The sequence below is a fragment of the Phoxinus phoxinus genome (genome assembly GCF_949152265.1).
Source record: "Phoxinus phoxinus genome assembly, chromosome: 10".
In the NCBI taxonomy this organism is placed as follows: domain Eukaryota; kingdom Metazoa; phylum Chordata; class Actinopteri; order Cypriniformes; family Leuciscidae; genus Phoxinus; species Phoxinus phoxinus.
Window position 1 is genome coordinate 29,242,078 of NC_136885.1, and position 21,711 is coordinate 29,263,788.

General features: G+C 36.8%; 2 protein-coding genes across 4 annotated transcripts in view; one reads left to right on the forward strand and one right to left on the reverse strand.

The window, feature by feature from the left end:
- nek11 (NIMA-related kinase 11) overlaps positions 1-14,298 on the forward strand; it is a 94,521-nt gene extending 80,223 nt beyond the window's left edge. Inside the window, exon 17 of the mRNA XM_079625462.1 lies at positions 14,093-14,298. Coding sequence (XP_079481588.1) covers positions 14,093-14,197 — 105 coding nt within the window. The 3' untranslated portion in view covers positions 14,198-14,298. The remainder of the gene's footprint in view (positions 1-14,092) is intronic.
- cpne4a (copine IVa) overlaps positions 1-21,711 on the reverse strand; it is a 55,147-nt gene that overhangs the window by 1,473 nt on the left and 31,963 nt on the right. For all 3 annotated transcript variants that reach the window (XM_079625467.1, XM_079625468.1, XM_079625469.1), the window contains exons 6-15: positions 19,754-19,837; positions 19,583-19,672; positions 13,658-13,756; positions 12,236-12,322; positions 11,879-11,938; positions 10,693-10,826; positions 9,420-9,474; positions 7,493-7,544; positions 2,744-2,877; positions 2,429-2,665 (exon numbers count right to left, since the gene is read on the reverse strand). In XM_079625467.1, the coding sequence (XP_079481593.1) occupies positions 2,429-2,665; positions 2,744-2,877; positions 7,493-7,544; positions 9,420-9,474; positions 10,693-10,826; positions 11,879-11,938; positions 12,236-12,322; positions 13,658-13,756; positions 19,583-19,672; positions 19,754-19,837 (1,032 nt within the window). The remainder of the gene's footprint in view (positions 1-2,428; positions 2,666-2,743; positions 2,878-7,492; positions 7,545-9,419; positions 9,475-10,692; positions 10,827-11,878; positions 11,939-12,235; positions 12,323-13,657; positions 13,757-19,582; positions 19,673-19,753; positions 19,838-21,711) is intronic.

Genomic DNA, 21,711 nt, shown 5'->3' on the forward strand with positions numbered 1-21,711 from the left:
GTGTGGGATTTGAAATGGTTTTTTTAAAGCATTTGATCAAAATTACAGTAAAACGGTAACACTGTAAAATATTATTAACGCTTTATTTCGATGGTCCACTTTAGATATTCTACAGTATAACTTGGCAACTATGTCAACTACCAGTCATTAGAGTATTGATAGACTGTCAGCTTAACTCTTTCCCCGCCAGCGTTAAAAAATATATATAAAAAAAATAAAAATTGCCAGCCCACCAGCACATTTGGACCATTTTCACAAAAATGAAATGGCTTCCAGAATATTTTGTTGTATGAATATATGAAAATGCAATATATCAAAAGAAATACCAGAGCCTGGGTCGACATTTCATTCGGTAACTTTGGCAGTTTTGAAATACTGTTTGATGTTTGATGATCACGCTGTTTTACACGTTATTTATCGCTTTATTCTGCTTCTTTTTTTGTCTGCGTTTTGATCCGGAGATTATGTAGATTTTCAGAAGATGTGTAATAGCGCCCACTACCGTATAACAGTGAAAAGATGGATAGCCTAAAATTTCTGTCAATGGCAGGGAAAGAGTTAATATCTGCTAACACTTGATGGTCATCTAACCAAACCCTATAGTCTACTAATACTAAACAGTTTACTACAGTCTACTAATGAGAGTTAGTTGGCAAGTTGCAAAGTTGCTTATAGTTAGAGTGTCCCAAGTGGGCCATCACATTTATTTATTTATTTAATGTATTCCTGTGATGGCAAAGCTGAGTTTTCAGCATCATTACTCCAGTCCCTTCAGAAATCATTGTAATATGCTGATTTGGTGCTCAAGAAACATTATTATTATCAGTGATTTACACAGTTGTGCTGCTTATTATTTTTGTGGAAACGGAAAAACATTTTTGTTCAGGATTCTTTGATAGGAATTTGAAAAGAACAGCATTTATTTGAAATATAAATATTTTGTAACATTATAAATGTCTTTACTTTACTGTCACTTTTGATCAATTTAAATATTGATGAATAAAAGTAGGCCTATTGATTACTTTCAAAAAACTCTTACTGATCCCAAAAACGATTGAATTTTCAGAAAAATTCTAAATCGCAGAATCCAAAACGTTCCTCAGACAACCTTTCGGCTCTGCACAAAAACACAACCCTCTGTCATGTGAAGATGTTTGGGTTTGTCTTGCGCTAGTTAACCCACTCAAGAGTTAACCCACTCTCTGGTTTGTTTTCCGCAGGGACCGGCAGTAGATGTGATAATTAATGGAGCAGTCAAGCTAAAGGTTATTAGATTGCTCTGAGACTGGGTGGGAATATGAGCCGGAGAGCGAGGAGGAAGGAGGAAGGAGGGAGTAATTAACCAGGAGAGATTCTCCTTAGAGGTACTTCAGACAGTGTAAAGATGCTGGATGAAAACCTCTGCATAGCAATGCACTGATTAAAGGGCATGATCTACAGTTCAGCTGCATGTATAATCTTTTTAACTTCCAACTCCAAGTAAAGGGAGCTCAGACGTGGGGCATGAAAAGATCTCTTTAGCTGTGAAACATTAGGCATTGGTAAATAGACGTGATAAACATTTGCTATTCCAGTGATTTCAACCTTGATTCTGCTGAGGGTCTCTTAAAATTCAAACAGCTCTCGAGGACATCACGCTGGACCTTTTGCCGATAATACTTACTGTAATGCTGTTAACTATTGTTAACTAAAGTTAAAACTATGAAGAAAAAAAAATTTGTTAATTGAAATAACGCTGAAATAAATTACAAATATTCAATGAAAAACTTAAATGAAAACCGAAATAAAATCAATTAAAAAAAATTTAAAAAAATGAAACAAAGTTTAGGTTAAAGTACTACAATTACGAAAAATTAAAACAGAATTAAAATTTTAATTTATCAAAAAATTTATATTAAAAAAAAAAATTACAAAAGCACAAAAAAATTAATCAAAATAAAAACTAAAGTTTTCATTAATAAAAATAATAGTAAACTTACTTTACACAAATAAAGTACACTTTACAACAGAACATTTTTTGGATGTACAACAATCACGTTTTTATGAGTTTGCTGTGATGTTACACTATTATCTAACAGAATGAATGTGGTATTTGGCTAGTTTTAACTGCTTCAAAGATCTGCATCGGCCCCTTAAAATGGGAATTTCTGCATTTTTGACCTTCTCGACTGTATCCAACAACTAAAACATGTCATCATTTTAAAATTAAAATAAATCTTACTATTCTGACATCATTTGGAAAGACAAGTAGTTACTCCCATTCCATATTGTCAATTTTTACATATACGTTGACTGCATTGCAACCCTTGTTAGCCCACACTGACTGAGTTTAATTTAGTCTTTAATGAATTACTTATGAAAAATGTCAATCTCAGAACATACTTTACTGTCATTTAAATGATTAGATATAAACCCCATGTAAACTCACATGTTTGAAGTTACGGAACGGCACAAACTGCACGATGTCGCGCAACACTGGTTCCCCTTTAGGCGAACGAAGGATTCCGTCGTCCCCGTCCAGCATCTCCATGTCCGTGAAATCCGCACTTCCGACTCCCACGATTATGACGGACATGGGCAGGTGAGAAGCGTGGACGATCGCCTCTCTAGTGTCCGCCATATCTGTGATCACACCGTCCGTCAGGATGAGCAGGATGAAGTATTGCTGCATCAAGCCAAGAAAGGACAATTACAACAAGAGGAACTTTAGAGATGAAAGGAGATGGGATAGAAACACACTCACCATGGCCTCTTTGGTGTGCATTTCCTCAGAGGCAAAGTTGGCCACTTTCTGGATGATCGGGGCGATGTTTGTGGGACCGTACAGCTGAATCTTAGGAAGGCAGTTCTGGTAGGCCTCTACCACACCTTGGATGCCTGCAACGTTTCAGGAGGAAAGTCTGGAGCATTTTTGGATGTTACTTCATACGGTTACACTTTATTTGAAGGTGTCTGTGTAACAGTGTAATTACTGTGTAGTAATAATAATTAACGGTTATGGTTAGGATTAGGGTTTGGTTTAGGGTTAGTTGTATGCAAGTGCCGAATTTATAGTTATTACTATAGTAAATACATGTAACGTATAACAAGGACACATTAAAATGTTACCCTTCATACTGCTAACTAAATACCAGGGTTATAGTTTTTAACTAAAACTAAACTACACTAAAAAAAGAAAATATTAAATATTAAAAACAAATAATTTTCTTTACTATAAATAAAATAAGCATTAAAAGCTAAACTACTTTTCTCATTTTCATTTAAAGTTGAAAAACGAAAATAGCTAGAAGTAAAAATTTACATATTACAAAAAAAATCCATAAAAAACAACAAAATGAATTCAAAATTACAAAAATAAAGTCTAATTCAAAATATCAACAAAACCGATAATAGTATATCCATGATAGTAAAATAACACTGATAAATACTACTAACATTGTTTTTTTCTTATATTTGACATGATTATACGGAAACTAAAGCTAAAACCATTTAAAATATATATCTTTTTAAAGTTTTTTATATTTTATGTTATTTTTTCTTTCAGCTAGTTTCAACATTTTCAGCACTTTCAACATTTATCATTTTCATTTAGTTTAACTTGTACTAAAACTAATAAAAAAAACTATACAGACAGACATATTTAAAAAAAATATATATATATAAAATAAAACATTTCAAAATATAACAGTATCCCAATGATACTAAAATAACTGATATTTGATCAATCAAAAATATTCAGCATGAGCTATGTAAATAAGTATTTAAAGGACCGGAACGAATGTCAGCGAAGGCTAAATCTCGGCAATGAAGCAGTAATGCTGTTTACTGACTCGATGAGCATGAATCTTAAGGTCAGCCTGTCTTTCCTCTCCACGCCTCCAGCTGTTTCATTTAATTAACACCTGTGAGCTTGAAGACGCTCAAACAGAGGCTCAAAGGTGAAAGCATGCCATGCTGAGCAGCAGCCGAATTAAGATGAGAGGACTTTCAAACCGGAGATCAATGGATGTAATCGCTTCAGTGCTTCCTCGCAAAGAGGAATCAAAGATGCTCAGGACCCTAATAGACTCTTCAACTTTGACACACACACTGCACTGTCTCTTTAAAGGATATGTCATGCTTAACACATTAAAAGGCTTGAATTAACCTACTGCTGACGTCCTTTCGTCATAAGACCTTTCAAATTTGCATGCATCGTCAGTGACATGACATTAGGCCAATTCACACTGCTGCTGTGAGAATGTCTCATCCTGGGACGCGCGTGTGGCCTAGAGTGTGTGCCTGTATCGTCAGCACAATGAATGAAACGCACCACCCTCCAGAAATAGATTGCTGTATGTTGTTCGATGTGATTTCACATTGGGAATTACACCTAGAACTCATTGACAGGTGAACCGTCCCACAATCGCTCAGGGAAAACCACACACACACACACACACACACACACACACACACACACACACAACACACACACACACACACACACACACACAGCAGTGTCGGTAATCAGCTAAATGAGCTCTTCGCCTTTTTACCCCATTTCTAATTACAGTCTACAGTAATTGCATTGGCCAACAAAAGTCTCCTCAGGGCAGAAGCTTGTGTGAATGTGTAAAAGTTCTACGGTTTCAGCCGGGGAGGTCTACCAGGGGGAAAAATATATCCATAACAATTCTCATTCATCTCAATCAGTTGCTTGGCTAGTGCGGGATCCCCAGAAGTGTTCAACATGCTTGCTCATGGGAATTCTTGTGTCATATTTATAAACGACCGAGTGGAAAACTCTGAATTCTAGATAATACTCGAGTTGAAAGACGCATGTCAGTGTGAAACATGGCAGCACTTTTTTTAATTTTGTGAAATAATTAAAAATATATTATTATTATATTATTAAGGTGTAATAAATGAAAAAGCATGTAGACATGTGAAGTAAATAAAGGTTTGCTGTACACAAGATAAATGTTTTTGTTAAATACATGCATAAATACATAAGAAATAGAAATTAATATATATATATATTATTTAAAAAATAAATTAATATTTTATTTCAGCAAGGATGCTGAACCTACTTTAAATTGACCAAAAGTGACAGTAAAGACATTTATAATGTAATAAAATAAAATAAGATTTATATCTCAGAAAAAATTGTTTTTTTTTTTTACTTTCCATTCTTTAAAGAATCCTGAAAAAAATGTATCATGGTTTCCACAAAAATATTATGCATAGATCAACATTATAATAATAAATGTTTCTTGAGCACAAAATCAGCATATTAGAATGATTTCTGAAGGATCATGTGACACTGAAGACATGAGTAATTTGCCATAGGAATAATTTTTTAAAAATCTACTAAAATAGAAAACACCTATTTTAAAATATAATAATATTTCCCAAAAGTACTGTTTTACTGTATTTTTGATAAAATAAATGAAGCCTTGGTGAGCATAAGGGACTTCGTACCGTCCCTAAACTTTTGAATGATAGAGTAAAAAAAAAAAAATTCTAATAGAAAAAATGATTTCAACTTGAATTTGTGACTTATATGTGTCACAGTGTCTGGTTTGTGTATTCCTGGTGTCCACTAAATGTCCTCTTCCCCACGGTGTCATCCACATTATACTACATTTCCCATAATCCTTTGTCTGTTACCCATCAATGTTCATTTCTCACAGCTGTTCCCTGTCTTCATTGTTCCCAGCTGTTCCTTGTTAGTGTCTGTGTATAAGTACCCTGTCTGTCTCAGTTCATGTCACGGAGTCCTTGTTCTATGTCACCACACTTCGTCGTCTTGGATTTACCCTGTCGTTGTTTGTCTGTTGGATTGCTTTCTTGGATTTTGACCCTTGCCTGGACTGTTGTGAGTACGGACTTCCCCATTAAAATACTGCATTTGAATCTTACATTTTCCCGTGTGTGTTTCGTGACAATATGTCTCTTACAAAAAGTAGTGCCAGAACTCAAGGCTACTTTTGAAAGGTTATAACGATAACGGGGGAAAATAGAATGGCAGCAGAATGGTTTAGTCATAACATCAAACAGCAGGGTAATGCTAACCAGTCCAACCTTGACCCTTTGTCTTTAGCAAGATGTTTATACCCCACTGCTTAAATGTCTACAGATGAGCAAAACTTTTTCAACGCTTGCCAAAGGAGTGACTTTGGAAGAGTCTTTCATGGAAAGCAAACAGCCATGCTCTCTAGACGCCTCGCCACAGCTCGTCTACAACAGGCTGTCAATATTTAGAAAGTAAAAATTGTTTATAATTGCACACCAATGTCATTCACGCTATTCAAGCGCTTTGTGTGTCTCGTCCGGGTTTGTTGGAACCGCATTACTGTCATGCGGGGTTTTCCAGACAATACCAGGGCGTAAAGGTGCGCTCTCTGCTCGGGGGAGATTGGCTGGCATGTGTCCTGGTGTGGCTGAGAGCCATTTGCTATTCCTAGAAGAGACAGGCCTGGCTGGTTGATCAAAAGCTGAGTGGTCTGTGCTCATCCTGGGCGCCACCCTGGTGTGTCTGCGCTGATAGAGGTGGTACAGAAATAGCAAGGGAAATTAAATGACACCAATACACTGGAGCGATGATCAATTTATACTGCTCATGGCCGAAGATAGGGATGATGGAAAAGCTAAGTACCAACTGGTAGCAAACTAAATACAAAATCCAATAATTTGCAACTTCTGACCTGACTTCTAAAGTAACACCATCCCAAAGAGAGCTAGGTTACATCCGAATGCATAGATGGCTCGGCGGGGGCTTTCTCGCAATAACAGAATTATCATTTATATTACTTTACTGTCCCATCTGTTTCTGTGTCTCTAGCACTCATTGTTCTCATATTTTCATCTTTTCTTTCTGATAGCTACCACCGTTTTAGGAGACAAGTTTCAAACTTTAAACAGGCTGTGATGGTGCTAGCATACCAAGAGATTACGTTCTAAAAACAATCTTGCTTTTGCAGCGGAGGGCAGTTAAATAAAAAGCAGAGTGTTAACAAATTGCAATAAAAAATGTAAACGTGTATCCTACAATATTAAACCACGTCCTAAAACTCTGTACAAGAAGATCTGATCTAATGCAACCAGCTACAATCATTTTGTGCTGACAGTCATTCGTACCTGCTGTCAAGGCCCAGAGAGACTACGGTAATTATTGGGGGAGGGGGAGGGTGAGATGATGACATCATCCAGGTCTCCCTCTTTCAGACATTCCCCTCAGGCCGTATATTTTATAGCAGCATTAAACATTAATGTGTCCACTTTTGTCAATAGCGTATCTGTAATTCAGCTTTGTATGTATTGATCTCCTTTGTGTGGGGTGACAACACTATACTTAAGGGCTGTTTGACTTTGCCAATGTTATGTTGAGGCTTTGAGTTGTTCAGTCCCACTTGGCAAAGGTCACATGGGGAAGTTAATGGATCTGTATTGACGAAATAAATTAAGAATGAATGGATATATGGAAAGTATTGGAATGAATGCTCTATCATACCTGCACATTCTGGGTTGTCCTCGTTGAAGTTTACTGCAAAGTCATGTGACACCTGTGAATTAACAAAAGAAAAGAAACAAAATTATTATGTGACATCAATAATGTACTTTTCAAGAGTAATTCATACCACACAGTTGTTAATTCCTGGAATTTGATTGGCTGAGCAACGTTCCAAGAGTGATACAATCCATCAGTAAAGGGACTTTTCACTGCCATTTTTCAGTGAATATTTCTGCAGGTTACATCGATACACCAGAAGGTGGCGACAATTCGCGTTTTTTATGAGCGAGTCAGATCCATCCTTCATTCAAAAACACAGGCTTTATGGCGAATGTCACATTAACAAACAGGAAAACCAGTCTGCATACACTTGTCGGAGAGTGTTAACGGCAGTACTAACTGATGCCGATATCTATGGACTTAAGGTATTCAGCAAACCTAGTTCCCTTTCGTTGTCACTTCGAGTTACGTCGAATGACAACGAAATGGGGTTCGCTTAAAAGCCCATTTCGTCGTCATTCGACGTAACGTCTCTGTTCCCTACTCAGGGAACGAGGGTTACATCCGTAACCGAGACGTTCTTTTTACTGTTGGTGTTTTATTGTATTTAAATATCAAAAAAATTTGTGAGAAGAAGAAAAAAAAAACGTGTAACTTATTACAGCACTTGTATACTGTTGTCCTCTTGCTGGTCTGATTGCTTCTATTGTTCTCCTCATTTGTAAGTCGCTTTAGGTGAAAGCGCCTGCTAAATGATTAAATGTAAAAGACCAAACCGGAAGCGATGCAACCTGTTTTACAGAATAAGGAAGTTTGTTGCCCATAACCCCCATTCATTTAGGAACTAAACATGACTAAAATGAGTGAGTCACTGAAAGCGCTGATTTATTCAGGAATGAAACACACCATGAGGGGAAATCCAATATATCACCGCAAACTGAACGGTTCTTTTGGACAGTTCGTTTCAATAAACCAGTTTAAAAAAATGGTTCATCAGTTATTTTTCAAGTAATCACGTAATTCTGACATCCTGGTGTACACCCAAACACATTAAAACCATAGGCACATTTTTAGATTAATTTATATTATGTTTATAGTCATCAATCTTAGATTTCGATCGCGATTGATTAGGTGTAGCCTACTGTTGATTCATGAACTGCTGTGATCGGTTGAGTGTGATTTTGAATCCAGAACTGGTTCAACCTGTTCATTGAATAAACCGGTTCGTATTTTGTGTTACTCGGAGAACCAAGGGCCCTATTTTAACGATCTAAGCGCATGGTCTAAAGCGCTCGGCGCAAGCAGACCATCTACAGGACAAGCCATACTTGATTCTGATTGGTCAACTGCTGAATTTAGCAGTCAAACATTTGTATATACTGACTGCTAAATTGTATAATTATCCCAAGCATCTGATTTCTTACATAGCTGTGCTAGTGTCTTAGCTATCACTTTGCTTTCTCTATCTTCTCATATAATAAATAAATCAAACTTAAATTAATATTTTATATAGATTTATTTATTTATGTGAAGTCAGTAGCCTTGAAATAAGCAGGATAATGTACATTTAGCTGGTCAATATCGCCGGTCAATAACCCCTTCAGGGGGATTCAAAACCCCTCGCTTCATGTTGTAAATAAACACAAGATTTTTCATATCAATGTTTGAATACTTTAAAGAGATTTTAACAATAAGTCTGGAGTGAGGACTGCACATCCAGATATTCAATCTATCTAATCAAAAACGTTTGAAGCTTAAGATGAATATAAAACACTCTCAGCCCAGCACAAAGGCACATTATCACAGAGAAATTAACCTGCTGATATCGGTTCATACATTACTCCTGCAGTAGCCTAGTTAGAAGTATAGCTCAATCTTCATCCCGTTAATGAAAAAAAAAACCCGCTATAAATGCTAAAGAAGTTACCTTGAAGTCCGGAGGTATTCGAGCACCAAAGCCAAACGCCGGGAACATTTTGTCACTGCACGGAAGTGAAAGCGGACAGGAGATTAGAGCTAGCAAGAATTGAGGATCTTGGTGATTACATACCAAATTTCCTATCATGCTTTCCTTTCTCAATGGCCTCTGATCACTGCTCATTTGTAACACAGATTTGCATAATTGTTATTGTTAGTGCCTGACAAATCAGCATGCGCTGTGATTTCAGATTTCATCCCAACCAAATGGCCTGATGGATGTGTATTCATCTTGTTCTGAAGTGAAGCCATAGCTTGACACGGTGCTGGGAATGAGTTTTTGAATGACCTTTCAGAGAGCTATACAATAACAGCTCGGCTACAGTGGTAAAAATGCTGGGATTTAGCATGTTATCCAAAGACTGCTTCAGGGTTTCAAAAGAATCAACTGTTGAAATTCAAAAGGTCACAGGTCTAAAAAACAATATTTCATTAAAATAGGTCTAATCTGTGAATTACATATTTCACTGTTTCTCCTGCAAAAGGCAGCAGGTGAGTAAATTGGGATCAAAATAAAATCATGTTTTTCATAAATTCCAATTAACATCTTAATTTACTGTTTGAAATGAAAAGCATAAATATATGTATTGTGTTATATCTTGGTTACGTCACTTTAACTGATTTCCTGGTTAGGGAATCACACATCGTTATTTTGCTGTGTCTGAAACTATAGGCAGCAAGTCAGACTTAGACTTTGTTTTGTATGAAGGTAGCCTACCTTCCAGCTTCCAAACATCCATAACATCATGTGCAAGTAAATATACAACCTGCATACTGCCCGCTTTGCCTGGGGGATTTCAGTTTTTCACACACACACAAAAAATCTGACACTGATAAAACACTATCTTATGAAATATTTATTTATTTCTTGGAAAAAACATTCTTTGGTCAGAATACATGGCTACTTTTGAATGTCTGTCAATGGAGAATGATGCATCCACATCTACAAGGTTTTGGAACCATGCTATCCAACCAAACCTTGAACCTTTGATTCATTCACTTCACTTTTTCTTCTTTTAGAGAGACTACACATTCACTTCATCACATACGAAATAAAACCCCAATGCTGGGGCTCTACTTTACTCACTATACTGTCAAAATCCTGCACACTCTGAGAAAGAGAACTCGCATATGTGTGAACCTAAACATCTGTCGTGTGAAAAAAAAAGTCAAGAACCTAGAGAGCAGAAGCTGGGATTTGATTGGCTGTTCAGCCTGCTCACCTGTCGTAGTCTTGGCAAATCTCCCCCACTGCGACTAAAGCTTTCAGATACTCGTTTGGCTGGTAGGGGTGGATGTAGTGCAACGAACAACTGTTCTTCGGATCCCCATTAGAGGCTGTGAAATCAATCGCTACCTGAAAAGACAAGCAGCAATCAACATGGAGCTTTGAAGCTAATAACTTAAAATGCATAGACCACATGTGGAAAATCTCTACAGAGCGCTGTCTCCTAACAGCATTGACAGAGAGTAAACAGCTTGTAAGAGCTGTAGTGCTGTAAAATGCATGAGTTTGGACTATGTATGTGCATAAAATATACTTGGCTATGACACATATTTCATAACACAATATTCATACCAAACGAAATGCACCAAAAGCCAAAAGTTTGGACACACTTGACTGACTGTTTCTTATGGTCACCCACGCCATCTAAAGTAATGGTTCTCAGACATCTTCAGGAGGACAACCAATAAAACTAAAATTGCGAACCATATAACACTCCAAATCAAATACCGAAAGTAATAGTGTATAGCCTATTTCTTGAAATAGTCTCTATCACATCACCAACCTAAAAAGTGCCTGAACCTAAAGTGCCTGAACCGACATTAAATTAACAATATCGCTGAAAGTAAGATCCCTCTCCTTAGTAACAAAATGTTCTATTTTAGCAGAAAAGGTTTGTAAAAAGAAATGCATTTCTACCATTATGCTTTCTAGAGAAATATCAACACTTATTAAAATAGCATGTTATATAAATTCATTAAACAAACCGAAAGCCTTTAATTGAAACTAATTATAAAAACATTTCAGAAGACCTTACATGACAACAATTCAGAAAGATCTTATAGTGACAGATAAGAAAAAATAATGAAACACTGCAGTGCACACATCAGGTGAAAATAACAATGCTGTAAGCAGTTCAGACAATTATTATTATATAAATTATGCAAAAACTGAACATTTAGAATGACACTTTGTTTTTCCTGTTCCCATTAGTATGTACATATTAATGAATAATAAATCACGAATGCTCTGACTAATAAGAACATAATTCATTAAACAAAGCTGGCGGCTATGCTAATGTCAGAGAAAACAAATGATAATGGATGATAAGTTTTATTGATATAAACACAGATAAATGAACTGCATCGACTAAGAAAACACAAGTGGTATCCGCCTGGACTTACTGTAAACTGTATTTGGCAACCTCCCATGATGTAGTCCAGAAAGGAATGCATCTTAATTATCTGTGGATGCAAAAGGACAGGCTATCGTGAATTCAAGCACTTTGTTATGTTGCTATCTTCTTCTCGTCACTTCTAATTTACGTCAACCCATGATTAAATTCAGTGGCCATTTACAGAGCCAGGATCTCACATTTTAGCCGGATGGAATGACTTCTAGCTGTGTGAAGTTCCCACCTCCATCTACTAGCATCAACGCCTCTGCTGACAGTGTGACACTGCCGCTTTTTGAAATACAGCTTCAGAGAGACAAGGGCCAGATGTCCTCTAGAGAGCATCATTTTATGATGAAAATATTACCTTGCACTGATTCAGAATGACAATCCCAGAGTTCTTGTAATTCTTCTTCTTGACTTTATATTTGGGGTTTATGCATTCCCACTGGACCTGTCATTAAAAAAAAAACACAAAAAAAACATTAGCTTTCAATCATTATGGGTTGGAGTGTGTGATTGAGATAACCTGCACAATGAAATATCTTCATTAGAATGTGAGATGGTGCATAATCGCTTCCCATTGGAGCAGCAAAACAAGTGCTCCAGTAGACAATAGACTCAGAAAACAACAATTTTAGTTATAATAATGAGGAAAGATGTCAAGCCTGGAAGCGATGTTCTAAAATAATTAGCAGAGACTGGTACTGATGCCTGTGGCATTGAGATACCAGCCCAGAGCGTTGGGACTTCACAAGCGAACGAGGTGTCATCCAGCTGTAGCTGTGCATTTTAGCGGAGTTACAATTAACAAAGACAATGGCTTATTGTTATCAAAATCAGAAAGAGATGCGGTCTTAATCAAGTCTTTAGCAGTAATGGTTAATCATGGAGCCATTTTTAGAACAAGTGTTACATTGTGTAGACATATTGATTATTAAGGAGGATGGGTTTCTTTTTGTGTGAATTTTCAACCTTAAAAATGCCAATTATCATGTCTGCTTCCACTTTCTACACAGCATAGTGGTCTTGAAATGCAAAAAAGCGTAAACTATAAATGAAAGTTGTGCGGACTGACTTAATGGACACTTAGAGATCTAAAAGGTGCAGGGCGAACTCTGATGTGAAGTGTAAAGCAACATGCTGTTTTGCAACAGACTTACAGAATAGCGTCTCAAAGTCATTCCATCAGTTGTCATTAAGGTTTAAAATTATTCTAATTATGCAATTATTCCACTGAAAATTCCATTAGAGCGCATTGTTCGTTTCAAAGCCAGTCATTTTGAGTTTAATTATGTTTTTGGAATGTGTATGTCAGGTCCTTTTTACAAGGATTTGGTTTCAAAGTCTGTATGTTTGTCTGTCTGTCTGTCTATCATCCATCCATCCATCCATCCATCCATCCATCCATCCATCCATCCATCCATCTATCTATCTATCTATCTATCTCATCTATCACTTTAAAATTATCTATCCATCCATTTTAGCAGTTCAGGTCAGGGACACTTAAGGTAATTCTCTGCAGAATGTAGAAGAAACTAAACTGACTGTGACCCACATGAAGATCTCCTCATGTAACCTCATTTCTCTTTCATCTTTCACTTTTGCTGATTACTCTTTGAACCAAACTAGTTCCTTCTCATCATTAGCTTAACCTGCTATATCTCAGAGAGCTGTCTCAAATAAAGCCAATTCGATTAAAAAAGCTGCTTGGCTTGTAGATGTGTGGTGGACGTGAAAGTGCTCAAATAAATTGCAGTATTTTTTATAACAAGTTTAAAACCGTTACCTGTTTTCCATCCATCGCCAATCGCATCTCTTTGAACGTAGCTTGAAACTCCCCAATGAAATCGTGCTTTCCGTTCGAGTCCCAGTCCCAAACCGTACACTGGATGTCAAGGGAAGAACACAACAGGCAAAAAATGAACAAAGGCAAACAACAGATATTAATAAGGCATCTAAAGCCCCATATCACAATCCTAAACCTTGAAATCGATTTCATTTACATTCCAGATAATACATTAAATACAAAATTATCACTAAAAACCTATATGTAATGTGTTGGTCCAGTTGTTCTTGCGTGATTCAACCTCTCTTACACTGTTTTTTTCCATTTAATTTTCACATTATATTTCTTTCCTCTTCACACTCCCGATCCCCCTCACATAGATGCATATATTTGTTTCCTCTATAAATGTCTAATTTGGATACCATTTTTTTCCAGCATTCCTCTGGAGCAGACATAAAAGATATTCTGAGGGATGGGGACACCATACCCTTGTTGAACCCACTCTGTAGTTGCCTACATACGGTCCACAGAGAGCGCTGAACACCAGAAATGTCTGGAACCCGAACACTCAGCATACAGAACTGGAGCAGACTCACCATCACTGTGCCCCATGCAATAAACATAAAGTGACATGACAAATTAATTAAAGTTTGATGGTTTCCTGCAATTTCTAGGACAACAAGGGGCTGACTTATATAATGCTGTAAAAGATGAAACCAGAACATAGTGTGGGTGCTTCTCATTCATACTAGTCTAAGCTTTAGCAATTCAGTTACCACATTATCATACTTTTATGATGCAAGACAGAAAGCTATATGTAGAATTCAGAAACCCTTGTTATTAGCAACACCGGTGGCCGTTAAGAGAACTACAGCAAGCAACTTACGGCTCGTGTTCGCACTTGTGCACACATAGTGCACATAGTGTACAAGAGACTGAAAGTGATGCAATGCCCCAATATATTTACAGCAAAATTCTTTTTCATATAAAAATCAGTCTACACAGGCTTTCATAGACAAGTTAGGAAGTCAGGGAAGATCTTGTTTTTTAAGTTTCATTACAAGCTGCTCACACATTGGCAATTAAAAAAGCAATTATTGCATGAACATTTTTACATATAGCCCCTTTAACGGATATTTTTATCCCAGCATATGTCGAGACAACTATAACTAAGCCATCTTGACAGCAACATTGGCACAAGTAATGAAGATAGTCGGAGGCAGGACTATCTGTATGTCCAACCAATGGAAGACAAAGTGTTTCTGATATTTGTTTGGAAACAAAAAAATTATATATATACAGTATTTTTGCAATTCTGTTTGGTGTCATTAGTGGCAGTGAAATTACACACTTCAGCTTTAAAGTAAAGAATAAATACATTCCAAAATTATCAAAAATTATCAAAAAATAACTTGTATAATTTTTTTGCTGACATTTTCTGTTTACTGGATCTCTGTGGATCTCTGAACCACATTAAGAACCAAACAACTGATGTACCAACAGCCATGTAAAGCACCCGGTATAGAAAGTTTAATGTTCATGAGAGATTATGGTTCATAATTTTAATGACTGTTCCTCTGTTAGAAGGAGAATGAGATGCATGTACACAACAAGAACAATGAAATCAAAATGCTTAATATTTCATTAGCACACAACAAATACGCTTCACTGGAGTCATAATAAGTCCTGTCCAACATCAGAGGGATTCAATCAATCACAGCCATTACGAGGTAACCACACACGGCTCGATCACGGCACTCCTTAAGTGTTCAGTCGGCTCTAAAAGGAAGACATGTTTCCCACACTGAGCGTTGTTGCTCTGAGTGGTGAGACAGCAGCGCTCTAATGGACTCCTAAAGGGCAGGTCTGTGAATGGGGCGAGCTCCAGCTGTGAGTGGTGTGATTCTGCAGATGGCATGGAGGATGGCTGGCACTAAATGAGCCTTAGTCGTTTGCTGTATTACGGTCTGTGTTCTGTTAAGTCATAAGTGGGCAGAAGGGAGGCCACACGCAGCCGTATGCTGATGCACTATGAGCAGAAAGAGAGGCACACAGGTGCCCTTAAGAGATGTTTATAGCGGGACCAAAGCATCTTGTTGTTAAATGGACTCAGTTCATTGAGTACACAGACTCCAAGACCCTAGTGTAACACTACGCTTTAAAGTACACTATCAATACCATTTTGTTTCGTTTTGATCTATTTAATGCATCCTTGATGAATAAAAGTATTATTCTACAAGGATGCATTAAATAGATCAAAAGTGTCAGGGAAGACTTTTACATTGCTAAATATATCAAATAAATGCTTTTGAACTTTTTATTCATAAAAGGATCCTGAAAAGAATTGATCATAGTTTCCACAAAAAATATTAAGCAGCACAACTGTTTTCAACTGTCATAATAAAAATAAATGTTTCTCGAGCACCAAATCAGCATATCAGAAAGATTTCTGAAGAGTTATAAAGGAAAAAATTAAAAAATAAAGTCTTACCCCCAACTTTTGAACAGTAGAATACCTGTATGTCTAAATCTAAAAATCTAGCAGTTCCTATAGGAATACTACAGTAAGTTTTGGTACTTGAGCAGTGAGGATAAACATGTTTTTTTGTGAATTATTGGATTTTAAGAACACAAAACCATAGAAATTCAAGAGACATTTTTAAACAAAAAAACTTATATTTATATATTAAATTGAATAAAATACATAGAAGCATATTAATATTTCTATAATGCCAACAACAACAAAAAAAAACATTATTAGACATCATTACAGCATAATTCATAAAAAAAATAGCAAAAAACATTACAATTATTGTATTAATAGAATTTATAGCAGGTATATTTGATTATATATCATGATTATAATAATTTACCAGGAGGTAGGCCTACTTTAATTCAGATTCCTGCGGGAATTTACAACTTTTAAAATTAAATTAGTGCGCTTGAACACATGTTTAGCTCAAACTTTCCCTGAGTAATTCCTTTCCCAATTAAATCAAGCAGTCTTTGATGAATATCGAACGAATAAATGAAGCAAGGCCAGAGACCAGAAAGAGGAAGGCAAATTAGGGAATGTAAATATTTAAGTAAAACACGAGGGAAATCCTGGTGAATCATTGCTGAAACACATGCTCGCCAAGCCTAATAATCCTGAGCCCGTGTAATCAGGCCATGTGACTGATGAGAGTTCCTGCCCCAGATATCTGAACTCAACACACACACGGTGGTCCAGCAACACATGCATTTCAAAGTAGTAGGAAAATCAGCAATGCTCGTCTGTTCGCATATAAATGCAACATCACCAATTCAATTCAATTCAATTTTATTTATATAGCGCCATTACAACAACCAGAAAGGTGCACAAGGCGCTTTCCATAAAGCACATTAAAAATAAAGACAGCAGTATATAAAAATTACAAGATAAAACCAATTTAAACAGTAAAAACAAAATAGATAGCACACCGACTAAAAAACAAAACAAAGTGCTTACGTGTTGAAAGCCTTCTTGAAAAGAAACGTCTTCAACTGTGATTTAAAAACACTAAGCACAGTTATGTTACGAAGGGGAATAGGTAAGGCATTCCACAAAGTCGGTCCCTGAATGGCAAAAGATCGGCCTCCAAACTTTTTGTATCTAAACTTGGGGATAATCAAAGAGGTGTACTGAGAGGAGCGGAGGGTTCTGGCAGGTTGGTATACAGTGACCAGCTCGGAAAGGTATGCCGGGGCCAGACCATTGATGGCCTTAAAAACAAAAATCAGAACCTTATACTCCACCCTAAACCGTACCGGGAGCCAGTGAAGTGAGCAGAGAACGGGGGTTATGTGTGAGTGTTTATGGGTATTGGTAAGGAGACGCGCTGCTGCGTTTTGAACCATCTGAAGACGGTTTAGAAGTGATTGGTTGAGCCCAGTGTAGAGGGCATTACAATAATCTAGCCTCGAGCTGATAAAGGCATGAATGGCTTTTTCTAAATCAGCACGGGACAGGAATGATTTCACCTTACTGAGGAGCCTAAGCTGGAAAAAGCTACTCTTAACGACTGCACCAATCTGTTTGTCAAAATGCAATCTATTGTCAAATGCAACACCCAGATTACGAACAGTGGATGCAAACTGGGGCGTAAGAGGGCCAAAACTAAGAGAGCTACAAGGTGAGTCCGGGGTAAATAATATATACTCAGTCTTACCTTCATTCAAATGAAGAAAGTTCTGAGAAAGCCACCGTTTAATATCCTGGGTGCAGTTATGGATGGGGTCTAATGCTGAATGATTGTTCAAAACTACAGGAAGGTAGACTTGAAGGTCATCAGCATAAAAATGAAACTGAACGTTGTGTTTTGAAATGAGTTGACCAAGTGGCAGCATATAAAGGGAGAACAGTATAGGCCCAAGAATAGAACCCTGGGGCACACCAGATGTTAAAGGGGCAGCTGAGGAGGAGAAGTCATCAAGCATAACTGAGAATGTCCTGTTGGTAAGATATGACGAGAACCAGTTGAGCACCGTGCCCTGCAGACCCACAACATGTTGTAAACGGGCGATGAGGATTGCGTGGTCCACGGTGTCAAAAGCAGCGGTAAGGTCAAGTAGCACCATAACCACTGAGTTTTTATTATCCAAAGCTCTAAGAATGTCATTATGAACCCTCAGTAAGGCTGACTCTGTACTATGTCTAGACCTAAAGCCAGATTGAAATTTGTCCCCCATACCATGTAGATTGAGGTAATCAATCTCGAGCTTGTCTCGAAACACCAAGCTTGTCTAGCTCTGCCCAAGAAATAGTACCAGTAAAACTGTCAGTTCTAGATTAAGAACTAAATTAAAATAGTAATATTTAAAAAAAAAAATCTGTTATTTTATACACAGTATTCTATAAAAATTAAGACCATCTTTTATTGCATTCCGATTCTAACATTTAAAGGCACAGCAAGAGATTTTTTTTCTCTTATTCCGTGGATATCGATATTCTATACTCTCCAAATAATGGTAAAATCTCCATTAAAGGGATAGTTACCCCAAAATGAAAATGCTGTCATCATTTACTCACTCTCAAGTTGTTCCAAACCTGTGTGAATTTCTTTCTTCTGCTGAACAGAAAAGAAGATATTTTAAAGAATGTCGGTAACCAAACAATTAATGGGCCCCAGTGACTTCTTTAGTATTTTTCCTCTCTCTCCATACAATGGGGCTGTCAACTGTTTGGATACCCATAGCTATTCGTCAAAATATCTTCTTTTGTGTTCTGCAGAAGAAATAAATTCATACAGGTTCGGAACAACTTTAGGGTGAGTAATGAAAGAATTTTAATTTTGGGGTGAACTATCCCTTTAAACATGCTAAATATCAGTACCCCAAAACAAACAAACAAGTACTAGGGCTGTCAATCTATTTAAGTATTTGCGCATGATTAACTTCACATTTTATCTAGTCATGTTGATGCCATAAATTCCTTTTTTAAAGGCAAAAGTATATATATATTATGTACAGTTGTTGGGTGGATCAGACTGTGAGGAGAACATAAAGCAGAATATATGAATATATATAGCAAAATACATGAAAGCAGACTGACAGATCTTCAGACAGATCTCACTTGCACACAAAAAACGGATTCTATATTTCTGAAGCCACATCAAAATACACTGGAAATCGAAACATTGAAATCAATTAAAACAACTTTTCCCAAAGTGCTGAAGTGCCTTTCAACTGAAGTGTAGTCGAGTTATTGATGGGTAAAAAGCAGAGCAGCTACATCAAATTACAAACACAATACATGTGCTTCTAAGCTTCTTACAAGCTGCCGTCTGCCAGGAACATGAATTGCAAATGCTAATGCAAATGTAAAACTAAATTTGTTAGTGTCAGTCAAATACACATGATCACACATTCATCACCTACAGCAAGTGTTGATAAATCATAATTTACCTTCAGTACTCTTTCATGGTCTCCACTACAGAGCGAGTTAAGGGATGTCTTGAAGGTCTTCCACATGGGGTTGAGGTTATTCATGACGGTCTGTGTGAAGAGAGGGGAAAACACTTCAGCGTTGGTGAAGCACTATCACAGGGAGATCTTGGAGAGAAACTGTTGTCCTACCTCTGTTCTGTGCACTAGCTGCTGAGTGCCGTCATCATTTACCCTGTAGATCTCTAAAAACGGATCTGACTTGCTGAAGAAATCCTGAGGGAAGAACAGAAGCACAAAGATCAGCTGATAGCATCACAAACATGACCCATAATGTGATCCTGGAGAGGAGTTTTTAGAGGTTACACTTTATTTCAACCGTCCACATTAGATATTTTACATGTCAACAAACTCTCATTCATTTGCAACTACATATCAACTAACTCAGAGTATTAGTGGACTGTTTACGGTTAGAAGTTGACGTTCTTGCAAAGTTACTAATAGTCAGTAGAATCTGTCAAAATAAAGCTTATGATTGATAGTTGACATGTAGTTGCAAAGTTATACTTAGTAGCATGTCTAAAGTGAACTATCAATACAAAGCGTTGCCTGTTTATATTTCATAATATGTGTAATGCATCTAATATGCATTTATGTGACCCAGCAGCATCGTCACTACATGAAACATTGTTCTTTAGCAACTCAATGTCTTTATGACATCAGTTTACTCACTGCATAGCAATACTGTAGACATGCACTCCACTGCTCTTTCCTGAGATTGCACCTGCTCTAAATTCTGCCTGGCACTGTCAGTGAAAACTAATTGTGTCCTTGCTGGTGACTTTTCGTGAGCAGCTCTCTGTGCAGCCCCTGTCCCCATCCCATCTCTGCTGCTGTCTGTCTGATAGGGGTCTCTTCACCTGCTGGGAGCCAAATATTGAGGGGAGGGATGTTGCATTAATAGCACCATAATAAACGCAATCAAATTTGTCCCGTTACCCAGCTTTTTTATTCATTTATTTTTAAATGTTTTTCAAAACAAATCCCTTTTATTATTTAAGATTTAATAATGTTGCCTCTGCAGCGTAAAAAGCATTTAGCTTAATTAAATATGTCTGAATAATGACATTGTTTCCTTACATAAAATATAATCAAAATCAAATGACCTGCAGTTAATTAATTGTGTGTACAAATAAATTAAATAAATGAAAGTAAATCAATATTATAGGTAACACTTTGCAATAAGGTTTCAGCATTTATTAATCTTAGCTAATGTTGATCTCAGCATGCACTAATACATTTTTTATATTAAAAGTTGTATTTGTTATGCACTGTGAACTAACATGAACATTTCTATTAACTAACAGAAACACATACACTGAAGTTGGTAACTGTGGGTAATAAAACACATTTTTTTCAGAATACTTACAGTAAGTAACATACCATTAAAAAACTTCACTTGCTTATATTGCCAACGCATCCACAAATATTCCTTCTTTTAAACTATTTTCAGCACTTGAAAAGTTAGCCTACTGTACATAACATTAAATGTACATATATTATATATGCATTTATATCTCCCTAATACTGTATAAATCTTAAACTAAAAAACATATTATTATCTGCTGACAATAAGAAACTATAGCATGTATTTCAGTTTCCTAAAGTTGCAGATTTTCCTCGGCTAAATTAGTCACTTTTCACTTTTTCTCAGAGGACGGGGGGCAGGTTTGCTGAATGATCAAAACTGCACTGAATTACCAGGAGCCATTTTCAGGACTTTCAGATCTTTCAGAACAACTTCAACACATAAAAAGAGCAGAGCGCACAAAAGCGTCAAAACAGACCACTCACAGCTTAACGCTCAAAGATGCTGTCTACAACAGTAGTGTTCTCCTAAATCCTTATAGGCATTCAGTCAAAGTTAAAGCGGGGGAATGAAATAGCAACTATCAAAAGTTTTCAGAGAATCTTGACAGCCCGGGTCTCTGATCTCTCCACCAGTCTAGAAGCTTAATTAGAGTTTTAATAACTCAGATGCAGAGGATATGATTTTCACTGAAGGATTATGACTAAGGAGAAGAAAAGGGCTCTTAAATGAAAAGTGATTTAAAGAAGGCTTTCCTGTTCTATTGTAGCAGGGTGAAGTG